At 37.9% G+C, this 12,518-nt stretch overlaps 1 protein-coding gene across 1 annotated transcript in view; it reads left to right on the forward strand.

The window, feature by feature from the left end:
* LOC122094013 (kinesin-like protein KIN-12B) overlaps nt 1–8,590 on the forward strand; it is an 11,697-nt gene extending 3,107 nt beyond the window's left edge. Inside the window, exons 8-16 of the mRNA XM_042664595.1 lie at nt 3,292–3,387; nt 3,596–3,741; nt 4,306–4,455; nt 4,537–4,666; nt 4,777–6,111; nt 6,200–6,298; nt 6,392–6,544; nt 6,818–7,681; nt 8,088–8,590. Of these exons, the coding sequence (XP_042520529.1) occupies nt 3,292–3,387; nt 3,596–3,741; nt 4,306–4,455; nt 4,537–4,666; nt 4,777–6,111; nt 6,200–6,298; nt 6,392–6,544; nt 6,818–7,681; nt 8,088–8,402 (3,288 nt within the window). The 3' untranslated portion in view covers nt 8,403–8,590. The remainder of the gene's footprint in view (nt 1–3,291; nt 3,388–3,595; nt 3,742–4,305; nt 4,456–4,536; nt 4,667–4,776; nt 6,112–6,199; nt 6,299–6,391; nt 6,545–6,817; nt 7,682–8,087) is intronic.
* The last annotated feature ends 3,928 nt before the right edge of the window (nt 8,591–12,518 follow it).

Consider the following 12,518-nt stretch of genomic DNA (forward strand, 5'->3'; position numbering starts at 1 on the left):
CTCTCTCTCTCTCTCTCTCTCTCTCTCTCTCTCTCTCTCTCTCTCTCTCTCTCTCTCTCGTCTTCCTCACCCTTGCAAACATTGCAGTTTCTCTCTCGCTCTCTTTCCCATTTGTAACCCCCTTGGCCTCTAACTCCCTCTCGTAACCCCAACTCGGCCTTCTGCTTCCTCCCATAATTCCCTTCACCGTCTACTTCCTTCTGCAACCCACTTGTTCCTTTAAACCCTCTTGTAACCCTTTCACCCTTTACTCCCTCCACAACCAGCGGTTGGGTGAGAATAAACAAGTAAGACAATTAATTTTCCAGTACTCTCATTTATCTTTATGCAAACTGCCTTATAACTTTGGCTATTTTCTTCCAGAGGGGTTGTGGAGGCGTCATGAGCTTGAGGCACTTGTGACGTTTTTTGATACTTGTGTCGATCTATAGTAGTGAGTATTGATTGATCTCCTGGTAACAAGAGTCTTAATGAGCAAGGAGACACATGGGAACTCTTATTTCTCATAGACATTTTAGGCATCGAAAGGAAGTTTTTGAGTCTGTCAATGGCTTCGCCTTCGAGCATTTTCTTATCTTCTTCAAAAATCGCCTCTACTTACACGAAATCCTCATTCCATGGCATCCTAATTAGACATTTATTGCTGCTTGTGTGTCCTCTTCATTGACTATGTGGAACTTTGCTCCATCCAAATGATGATGCATAGAGGGAAGGCAATAAAAAAGAAAGCATAGAGAGAAAGCATTAAAAAAAAAGGCACAGCAAGAAAGAATTCAAGGAAATCAAAGCCTTTTCATGCTTTGAATACAGAAATCCCCATGCTCTCTCTCTTCTGTTGACTCATTCTTTACATTTGTAATCCTCCCTCATTGTTTCTCTATCTCCCTTGCAATTGGATGTCTTGATATATAAATTTACGGTGCCCTTCACTAATATTTCGAGCTTTTAGGTGAAATGGTAGCCAACATGGTGTTAGAGTAAGGAGGTCAAGTGTTCGACTCTTGGGAAGTGCATCGGAAGAGTTTTCCCGACATTTCTTCTCCCTTGGTGCTGCATAAGGAAATGAAGTGTGAGCTCCACGTGCAAGGACCATGGGATCTTGACCTGCATATGTGGGGGAGTGTTGATGTATACATTGATGCTGTCCCTCCCTAACAGTTCGAGCTTTTAGGTGAAATGGTAGTGAACAGGGTGGGTATTAATGGCAGATTGACAAGAGAATAAGGAAAAAACCAAACATAATATATCTATGGGTAAAATTGGAGATAGGAAAAAAGGAGGCATCCTAAGCAACATTTATGAAACATGAGGTACCCTTACATAATATTTATGAAATGTGAGGTATCCCAAACATAATCAATCAAACGTGAGGTGGCCTAGGCATAGTTTCTTTAAAAGTTAGGTACCCTAGGCATAGTTTATTTAGAAGTTAGATACCCTAGTCATAGTTTCTTTAGAAGTTAGATACCCTAGGTGTAATTTACCCCATCTTTTTTATTTCATCTTGTACATGTAAAAAAATAAAAAGTGTTCGAGAATTCTGTTCTTTAATGCTGGTTTGTCTTTATATGTGATCCTGTTGTTATTAATCACTCGCTGGCTTTATTGATTCGAGTCAATTCTGCATTAATACACTAAGCATTTTGAGGTTGGGTAGATAGGTTTTTGCTCTATCGAAGTATCAACTACAGTTGACTGGGTTTACTCAATGATGAGCTGATGGCCTTCACAATTGTAACCATCATGAATCCCCTGGGATCATGAGGTTATCTAGATTATTGGTAGAAATTATACTAAATCTTTTTTTTTTCTTCCAAATAGTGAAGCTTGTGATTAACCCCGCAGCGGATGTGCTGCGGGGGCCACCCTCGTTAAGAGCATGAAAAATGTTCTCGAGTTGTGGATTGCTTATCTAGTTTCCAATGTGGAGTTGTGTGTTGTATATCTAGTTTTCAGTGTTGAGTTGTGTGTTGATTATCTAGTTTCCAATGTGGAGTTGTGTTGTATATCTAGTTTTCAGTGTTGAGTTGTGTGTTGATTACATAGTTTTCAATGCAGAGTTGTGTGTTCGAGTTGTTACTTTTGTTCTTAGTTGGGCTGTCAAAAATTTGTTATTTCATTCTTCCTTTCATAAAAGTAGGTTGGGTGATGGATTGTTTTGGTGGTGGACATAATGCATGTAGGACTATATGGTACGACAGGTAGACAGCCGATACCTTATTATAATCTATCGTTATAATCATGTGGCTGATTTGTAGTGGTGCATCAGGTTGACAGCCGGAACTTATTATAATTAGCCAAATCTTTTTGCATGGATCCTCACTCTTGTCCTTCCTTGGATTCTCCATGTAGCAGACCCTATTAAGTTGTTATAAGGTTTTAGATGTTGTTGATTGAAATTTTGAATAAATGAGAAGGTATAAATTATGAGACAATTCTTTTCAGAATTATTATCAGTTTGGGTAAAGTACTTTGTATTTACATTATGACATTTCACAACTTGCAGTGGGAAAAAGTAGCATTTACATATAAGTCTTTATGGAGAAGTCTAGCAGCTTCTCTATTTAATGGGAACTCTCTTTTCTGAAATTTGGCTGTAAGCCACATGTTGACACTTTCATTTAAGTATAGCTTTATTTTTTTTATCAAATATCTCTTACATAGAACTGATTGTATGCCATATATTTAACATTCACATGCATCAATTGATTGTGGTTACTTATATCAACAAACAAGTGAAGTTAATTTCATTGATCTTTCAGTATTCCTGGATCCTTTTGTAGTGTCTGGCATCACGGGACCTTTCCATATGTAATTTTGTAAAACAGTACATAAATTGATATACAAGGTCCATAGTTATAATCAACTTAACGTTAATCTCTCAAACTGATGGAATAAATTTTCCTCCTGTAAAATAAGGTGTAAAAGAGATGCAGCTGGGAAACATATAAGATTCATAAAGGAAATTGTAATATATTGTCCTTGGACTTGGGAACTATAATGTATTATCCTTAGATTCAATAGTTAATTCACTAGAATTCTTGAATATTTTGATCAGGGATGAAGTGGGAAATGGAAAACTCACCTAATTTCAATGGTCACGACCATATATCATTTGAATTGACATATGAAATTCCCATTTCTGTCAAACCTGGCAGTAGACACTTATGTAATCCTCAATTTTTTTTGTTACTTTCTTTTTTATTTTAGAGTTCATAAATCCATAATGATTTTGACTTTTATTTTGTGGAATATCAAGCATCATTCTCACCACTATGCATGATGCTACAGGGATTATCTAATAGAAAGACTGGTGCAACAAGTTTAAATGTAGAGAGTTCCCGTTCACATAGTGTTTTCACTTGCATTGTAGAATCACGTTGCAAGGTAAATTTATCCAATCGGTCTTCAAGTAGATATTTGGGTTACTTATTTTTTAGGATAAATTGAAGTCATCATATGTCTATAATGATCTACCAGTGGATTTACTAATTTGTTTTCAACAACTGCTCAATTGAGTAATTTTCTATTTCCTATTACTGTTATATTAAGTTCACCATGCCAGAGTAAGTCTAACATAAGTTATATTCTATAGAGCATGGCAGATGGTCTAAGCAGCTTCAGGACTAGTAGAATAAATCTTGTTGATCTTGCTGGATCAGAAAGACAGAAACTGACAGGAACAGCAGGGGAACGCTTGAAAGAAGCAGGGAATATTAATCGATCCCTTTCACAGCTTGGGTATGACCTCTTGGACCTTTTCCATGATTCCATTGTGCAGAACAGCCACAGTTAGATGTATTCCCTAGAAGCATTCAATCTATATAGAGAAGAAACTTGCTTTCCTTCCTAACAAGGTGTTTCCTTCTACTTGGAAGGCTGAAGTGGAAAAATCCAGAACATCATCTGATGAAGGACCGTGCTTTTTTCCATATCTTTGCATAACCATCTGTATTGAGCATGGTTTATTGCATGTCGTTTCTTTTGATTTTTCTTTTCCCTTTAAACATAGACAGAAGAGTTGATATTTTTGCCACATGGTAGATTTGGCTTTAACCTAAGTTGGGCTGCCATCTCAGCTACCATGTGACAGAATCATCTAGAAACAGGATTCCAAAACCTGCTTGGTCAATGAGTGAAGGTGAACCCCTTCTTATGAACCAAAACTGAAGTTCTATACAACTTAGATTAAACTTTAAAGTTGATAGTTTGGTTAGTTTATTATTCTTTCTCTTCATGATTATGTTTCTAGTGACAAAGATTTATTGGGTATGAGATGTTTACTGCTTATTGTGGAACTCTCAGGAACCTGATAAATATTCTCGCCGAAGTCTCCCAAACTGGAAAGCAAAGGCATATCCCTTACAGGGATTCTAGGCTGACATTCTTATTGCAGGAATCTCTAGGTGGCAATGCAAAATTGGCAATGATTTGTGCCATTTCTCTTGCACAAAGGTAATCTTTGAGATCCTTCCATGTCATCACACTCTTTCTTTCTGGAATTGGATGTTAATGTAGGTTAATAATCCAATGCAGCTGTAAGAGTGAAACGCTCAGTACATTGAGATTTGCACAGCGTGCTAAGGCCATTAAGAACAAGGCAGTTGTTAATGAAGTAATGCAGGATGATGTGAATGTATTGCGAGAAGTGATACGCCAACTAAGGGTATTATCTTATGTTTTATTACTTATTTATTTTTGTTTCTCTTGTAAAGACTTGAAATTCTCTCTCAGTTCAACACCAAAACTCATGAAGTTGGATGACATGCTCAACAGGATGAGCTTCTACTAATGAAGGCAAATGGTAATTCAACAAATACAAATGGAGGTTATTCTACTGGGTGGAATGCGCGTAGAAGCTTGAATCTCTTAAAATTTAGCCTCAACCGCCCGATGACATTACCTCATATTGAAGATGACAGTGATGAGGAGATGGAAATTGATGAGGAAGCTGTTGAGAGGCTCTGTATTCAAGTAGGTCTACAATCAGCAGACTTCGAAAAAAATAATATTAATGATCAGAGAAACCTAAAAACCTGCCAGTCAGACTCAAAAGTTGAGGCTTGCAAAGAAAGCATTCTTGGGGAGGAAAAGCAGATTGATCCCCCAGAAATTGGATGCGGCAGTGATCAAGGTTATGAAGAAACTGATGTTCACATGCAAGACTGTCAATTAGAAGAAATGGTATCTGAAGAATTCAAAAATAATGAACTGGCTGATGGTTGCAGTGAACCTGTGGTCCGAGCCCCTATCAGTCCTAAGCTTGATGGACTCGACCATCAGAGTCATGCAGAGAACAATAATACAGAGGGTTCCAGCGGGCAGCCCATTCAGGCCATTCAGGAGAATCTTTTTGTCTATTCAGACCATAAATTGTCTGAAGTATCGTCAGGCAAGGTTGATGAGGCGAAATCCTCAGCAGATATTTCCATTGGTGGAGGTTCGGCAGACATTCTCATTGCAGATCCATCTCATAATTCTCCCAAGGGCTCTCCAAATACTGTCCTTCCTTTGAACATAAGTATAGTGCCTTGTAAAAATTCTCCAGTTCATCAGTCCCCAACATTGAGTGTTTCACCTAGAGTTAGTAACAGCAGCAGGAAAGGTCTTAAGACAACATCAATGTTATCGGCTTCTCAGAAAGATCTAATAGAGAACAATAATTTAGGTCCAGAGGTTCTACAGTTCTCTCTTCCTCGTCCCTCAACTAAAACAAGCAAGAATTCTCTTTCACCAACTGAATACCTTGCTGCTAGTCTTCATCGTGGTCTTCAGGTTATTGATAGCCACATCCAGAGTTCAGCTTTGAGGAGGTCTTCATTCAGATTTTCTTGTAAACCTGTGGATGTGAAGCCACTTTTACCAGTTGACAAGGTTGATGTCGGTGTGCAAACTCTTTTTCAAGATCCAGAGACACTGCAAGTTGATTCATCAGCATTTATCTGCAGTAAATGTACAAGCAGAGCTTCTCAAGTAAAGTCCAAAGAGGCCAACGATTGCTCAGGCCTAGAGCTGGTTCCTGTTAAAGAGGCCAATGATTGCTCGGGCCTAGAGCTGGTTCCTGTTGATGGATCAGATTCCGCTGAAAATTCCAGGATACAAGTTCCTAAGGTACGTCTGGAGCATCATCAATTTCCATTTTAGGTATCATCCTTGGTTATATTGTTAAAATTGATGAAATGTCTTGATATACCTGCAGGCAGTGGAAAAGGTCTTGGCAGGAGCCATTAGGAGAGAAATGGCAATTGAAGAATTCTCTGCCAAGCAAGCCGCCGAAATTATGCAACTGAATCGTCTTGTATGTTTATTGTAATTCCAGCTTCTTAAGTGGTAATATTTTTTCCCACTTCCTACATGTTACATTACTCTTATCTTTTGATGCAATCCACAGGTCCAGCAATATAAACATGAGAGGGAAGGCAATGCCATAATAGAGCAGATGCGGGAGGATAAAATTATTCGTCTTGAGAGCCTCATGGATAGCATTTTACCTTCAGAGGAGTATATGGAGCAAGAACTAGTATCACTTATGCATGAGCATAAGGTATGTTCTGAATTTACTATGACGTACAAATATTGTCAAGAGTTGTTTTTGCATGAACCTATGAACCTGAAAAGTTTCCAAAACATGCCTATTTTGTTCATATGGCATTCATATTTCAAAAAGTAAAAAATGTTTTGTGCATGATAGGTGAAATTTTCAACCCTCTCGTTTTACCTTCTTGAAATTTTTATGTCCAATTTTTATGTTTGCTTCTCCCTTTTCTCCCTTTCTTGTTAAGTTTCCTTATATAACAGACTTGCATGGTCTGTACAGCTTCTTAAAGAGAAATATGATAACCATCCTGAGGTTTTGAGGACAAAAATTGAGTTGAAAAGAGTACAGGATGAACTGGATAGCTGTAGAAACTTCTTTGATATGGGTGAGAGGGATGTGCTGCTGGAAGAGATCCAACATTTGAGAAGTCAGCTACAGTATTATATACACTCTTCACCCATGCCTGCTCGAAAACAAAGTCCTTTGTTACAGTTGACCTATTCATGTGAGCCCACTTCGGCTACTTTATGTGTGATTCCTGAGTCAAATGAGGAAAATGCCAATGAGAGGTCCGAGCAGGAGAAGCACCTTTCTTCATGTATTCTTGAGTCAACTGAAGAAAGTGCTGAGGAGAAATTCGAACAGGAAAGGCGTTGCTGGACAGAGGCAGAGAGCAAGTGGATTATTCTTTCTGAAGAATTGAGAATTGAATTGGAAGCAAGCCGCTCTATTTCTGAGAAGCAGAAGCAGGAACTTGATGCTGAAAAGAGATGCTGTGAGGAGCTGAAGGAAGCATTGCAGATGGCAATGCAGGGGCATGCACACATTCTTGAACAGTATGCGGAGCTTGAGGAGAGACATATTGCATTGCTTGCAAGGCATCGAAGGATCCAAGAGGGGGTAGGAGATGTCAAGAAAGCAGCTGCAAAAGCAGGAGTGAAGGGTGCTGAATCCAGGTTCATCAACTCTCTAGCTGCAGAAATTTCAACCTTAAAAGTGGAAAAAGAGAGGGAAATGTGCTACTTGAGGGATGAGAATAAAGGACTTCAAGCTCAATTAAGGGACACTGCAGAGGCAGTACAGGCTGCTGGTGAGCTACTTGTGCGTCTTAAAGAAGCAGAAGAAGCTGTGGCCATTTCCCAGGTGTGTGTAAATTGGATTTAGTTTGTTTTAATATTTGCATGTGTATGTGTGTGTGTGCAGTGATTGCCCACATCTATATCTTATCAATCTAGTTTTCCTTGGACTTTCATCACATGAAGTTGCAGACACCATGGTGCATATCTATATCTGATCAACCTACTCTTAGTTCTTTTGATGGCCAACAATTAAAGTCCCTTTCCATTTCTTTCTTCCGACTATCTGATATGAGCACATGCTTGATTATCTTCCTCAGAGACATCACCTTCATTAGTGTTACTGAGAAGGCAGTGACCATGAAATTAATATCCTTAATTATTTGCAACTGTTATTAGAACCTTATGGCAAGATTTTAGTTCAGCAGTTTTGTTTCAGTTGCACTGATGCTTTGTCGCTTCCTTTTTGGCAGAAGCGAGCTCTAGAGGCAGAGCACAATGCTGAGAAGGCCTACAAACAGATTGATAAATTGAAGAAGAAACAAAAAACCGAGAATACTTCTATGAACCAGCTCCTTGCAGAATCTCCGCTACCTAAAGAAGTATTGAGACCTGTCAATGATGATTCTAACTTGGAGAGATATGATGGAGAGATGTCCCTTACTGGTGCTGATGATCAGCAATGGAGAGAGGAATTTGTACCTTTCCACCATGGCGAAGATGGTGGGGAGCTCTCAAAACTAGCAGAGCCTTCATGGTTCTCTGGGTATGATCGGTGCAATGTATAATAGAATTGTAAATAAAATTCATGTATTAATACCCTCTGTTAGCATGGTTTAAGAAATTGGAATTAGATCATGTGATAATCCTATTCGAATTGGAATTGGCTGAGTCCAAACCCGATTCCAATTTCCAACAGGTTCTGTACCCCATTTTTAACTCTCACAGTATTAATGTTTGATCTTCATTTTTTCCATTGTTATTTTCTTATCTCCAAGTTATTGAATCAAACACTTGCAAAATCACGGATTTTGGGAGATTTTACTTCTCGATTCCAGTCCATGGAGTCTTTTTTTGTGCTAAAAGGTCATTTATATTGAAGAAGAAAAACCAAAAAGAAAGAAAAAAATGAAATTGGTTAAGCAAGCCAGATACATCAACATAAAATAAACAAATCCTCCATCATGTTTAATCCTTGCTTGTTAGTTGTAATAGAGTAATGAAGGATTGGCGTGGTGGAAGGACTTTCTTCTTTGGTTTTGGATTGCTTGTATCATCATACTTTACCATTTGTTCGATGTTCCTTTCCACTTGTATCCTTGCTTTTTATGTAGGCAATATCTTGGGTTAGGAACCCAGACCCCATTCTACATGTCTAAGATGTGTGTAGAAGTAGAACTCACTTTTTGTCCTATAAAAAGCAAGTCACCTGTCTAACAATGGTCCCAACTAGGAGATTATTTGGACCACAAACCAAGTTATATTTTCTTTATTTGTTTGTCATAGAGGTCAAGGCGTCGCTTGGGCTGTCTTGGCTTGTAGGCAGTTTGTATGGGCTCTCGGCGACTGTTGTCTTAGTGCAAGGTGATACTTATCTATTCCAAATATCATGTAATCATTTACTTAAGATATTATTCATAAATAAGCTAATACATTTTATTTGAATCCAATAAAAATAGTTTCAAAATCAACTTCCAAAAAGATAAAAAGTCAAACCCCAAAACTAAAGAAAAAAAATTGGATTTTTTGTTGTAGGGAATGCTGGGTTTTTTTCAAATTTGAAAACCTGATAAATGTTATCATGGTAAATTATTATTGAAAACCAAAAGTGCGGTAAAATAATATTTTGTTTTGAAATCCATAAAATTATTTTCATTCAAGCAATTTTATCAGCATTAGTTCATCTTAAAATAATTTTGACTGCATCATAACTTTGTCATTGTTATTATAACTTAGATTTAAGTAACTTTAGCTTGTTGAAAAATAGGTTTTATGTTCTACTTAATACAAAAGGTCTTATATAAAAATAAAATCATTTGAATAGTCAAAATTATTGGAGAACAAGAAAAAATGATGAGATACAAATTGTCTTTCAATTAAATTTAGATTCTCTGATGATATAAACACTATGATCATGCCAAGTATTCAAAAAATTTTAACCATTGGAAGGGAGAAAAATTACTTTAAACGTTATGATCAGAATGGGTTCTAGGGAACTTAACTATTTCGCTACATAGTAATGCAAGGGATTCTACAAACTGATCCATGCCTGCAACTCCTGCCCGACGAACATGTAGAAGACTATCTCACACAAAATCTCTATGAGTTGACAACCCTAATTCTCACAACACTAAACAAGGAAGAAGGAACAGATTACTCTTGGAGAAGAAAAAACCCTAATTGTAGAGAGAGAGAGAGAGAAAGAAAAGATGGGCCACCCGCCCTCTCCCCTCTCATCCCTTATCGATCAATTGGAAACTATAATTAGTTCCGGAATTGAATGCACCCTCTTCTTTCTTGGTGGGAAGGTTAATTGTATCAAATGTGGCAACATACTGCCAACTTGCCAATTCATCATTTTCTTTTTCTTTTTAAATCTGTGGGTGCATCCTTCTGATGCTTCTTGTCCTTCACAAGCAGTGATGGCCTAAGCTATCTGTGGAGCTGCATAGAGCGGCCTCTTGAAGTGGTGAAACTCATGTCTGGCCTTGAACACCGACTTTAAATTGGAAACGAGGGAGGCAACCAAGAAAGATAAGAAAGTAAACCCAATGGTTCTACTGGGGTGAAAGAAGGGTTGGGCCGGGTTTCTTAAAACCCCTACCCAGGCTGGTCCTGTATTTATTTTATTATTTACTTTTTTTTTTCTTACAAAGTGTTACAAATGTTAAGCCTATACTAAGCACATAGAGGGAGTGGGAGATGTTAAGACTATAGTCAGCCCTTGTTCACCCTAATTCAGAAATTTGTAGCGAGCAAGGTTATCAATTTGATTATAAGATAGACATTTTAATTCCCTAATGTCACCACATCTCCCAAAAACTGGACAAGCTAAATTTTGACCCAATTCTTCATGATTGTTACTGTATCTAAAGTTTATATCAATACATGACAGGAGATACAAAGACAACCTATGTAAAAAAAAATGGGGGAAATAGTTTGGTCATTTGGCCATCTTAACTCAATAGGTAAGAGTATGTGGCTTGTGTAACATGTGATATGACTTGATTTGGGTTAACTTTGGGCTAGGTTGGACCGGGCTGAGCTGGGCCTAGGTCTCAACCCAGGCTTAGCCCAATCTTAGTTAGGGTTGGGTCAGGTTGACCCTCATAACAGGGTTAGATAGGGTTTGGACTCAGAGCGAGCAAAGGAGGGTTCGGACTGTCAAGACCAAACCCTAGGTCTTCTATGGTCAGAGTGAGGGGATTACTATTCTAGAATGACGGGCATAAGAGAAACCACGAGAAGCAAGGAATAGGAATTTGAAGGGCATAATTTTTTTTTTGGGTAAAATTGAAGGGCATAACTAAGATATACTGATATAGAGCTCTTGGGAATTTGTCGAATTAAAAGATGGTACAAAGGCTATGTTTGGTAGCCAAGAGAAGAAAAGAAAAGAAAAGAAAAGAAAAGAAAAGAAAAGAGAAGAAAATAGAAGAAATGATGAGAAAATAAAAAGAGTATGTATGTTTGGTTACCAAGAGAAGAAAAGAAATATACATGTTTGGTTACCAAGAGAAGAAAAGAAAAGAAAAGAAAAAAAATTCGAAAAATTTTGAATTTTAAGATAGAGATAGACATAGGAAATCATTGTGTAATCATTCATTTTTTGTCTTATTATGTTTTTATATTTTCTCATGTTTTCTTGTGTTTTTGGCAAGAAAATTTTTAGAGAAACAATAGAAAATTTCACAATTCACATGAGGAATTTTGAATTTAAAAAGGGAAATTTTCTCTTGGGTGAAGACATTCCAAGTGCAAAGAAAATTTCTTAACCTAAAAAAAAAATACAAAAAATATACTTTTTTCTTTTCTTTTCTTTTCTTCTCTTGGTTACCAAACACAGTCAAAGACTTTTAAGTCTAATTGAAAACATGTTCCGTCGAATTAAAAGACGGTACAAAGAGTTTAAATCCTGACTGAAAACATGTTCTGATGATGAAAGTAATGACAACCAATTTAGGGGGATGGGGAAAATCAAAAAGGAAAAAGTCCTACACGATGTGAGGAAAAATGATCAACAACCAAGTTTGAAGTTAACTTCGTGAACTGCCTACATATCTTGAATAAGTTAGGAATAGAGTCAAAACATAGTTGAGAATTGATACGGCCAAATTGATCGCTCAGTAGGGTAAAGACACGCGTTGTCCATCGGGACACGTGTCGCCCACCAGATAGGGATTGTCAGGACTCTACCACGTAACCTGCGTGAAGAGAATATTCCCCGCCAACCGAGGATAGGACATCTTCGAGTGGAACTCTAAAAGGGAAGAAGGTGGACTCGAGAAGGACTCTTGGAAGAAAAGGGAAAACCCTAAAACCTAAGAGCTATATAAGAGGGTCTGAGAGGAAGGAAGAAGGTAAGCATCAATACCCACACCATTACTCCTATACAAAAACTGTGCAGCCAATCCCTAACTTGAGCTTCGGAGGACTAACCCCGGAGAAAGCTCCGGGCCTCTGCCGTCTGTGCTTGTGTAGGTCAGCTCATACTGATTTTTGGCAGCAACAAGAATGCATGATATAATCAAGCTTATTGTTTTTTAAATCGTCTATTTTCCTTCTTTGAGGAATCGGGTCAAACCATGAATGGGGTTGGTAGCCTAGTGGTGAAAATGCCTTCAACCCATCACCGCTTGAGTCGGCTAGTTGTGGGTTCGAGTCTTAGCATGCCCACTATCACC

This window comes from Macadamia integrifolia, chromosome 11 (assembly GCF_013358625.1).
Source record: "Macadamia integrifolia cultivar HAES 741 chromosome 11, SCU_Mint_v3, whole genome shotgun sequence".
In the NCBI taxonomy this organism is placed as follows: Eukaryota; Viridiplantae; Streptophyta; class Magnoliopsida; order Proteales; family Proteaceae; genus Macadamia; species Macadamia integrifolia.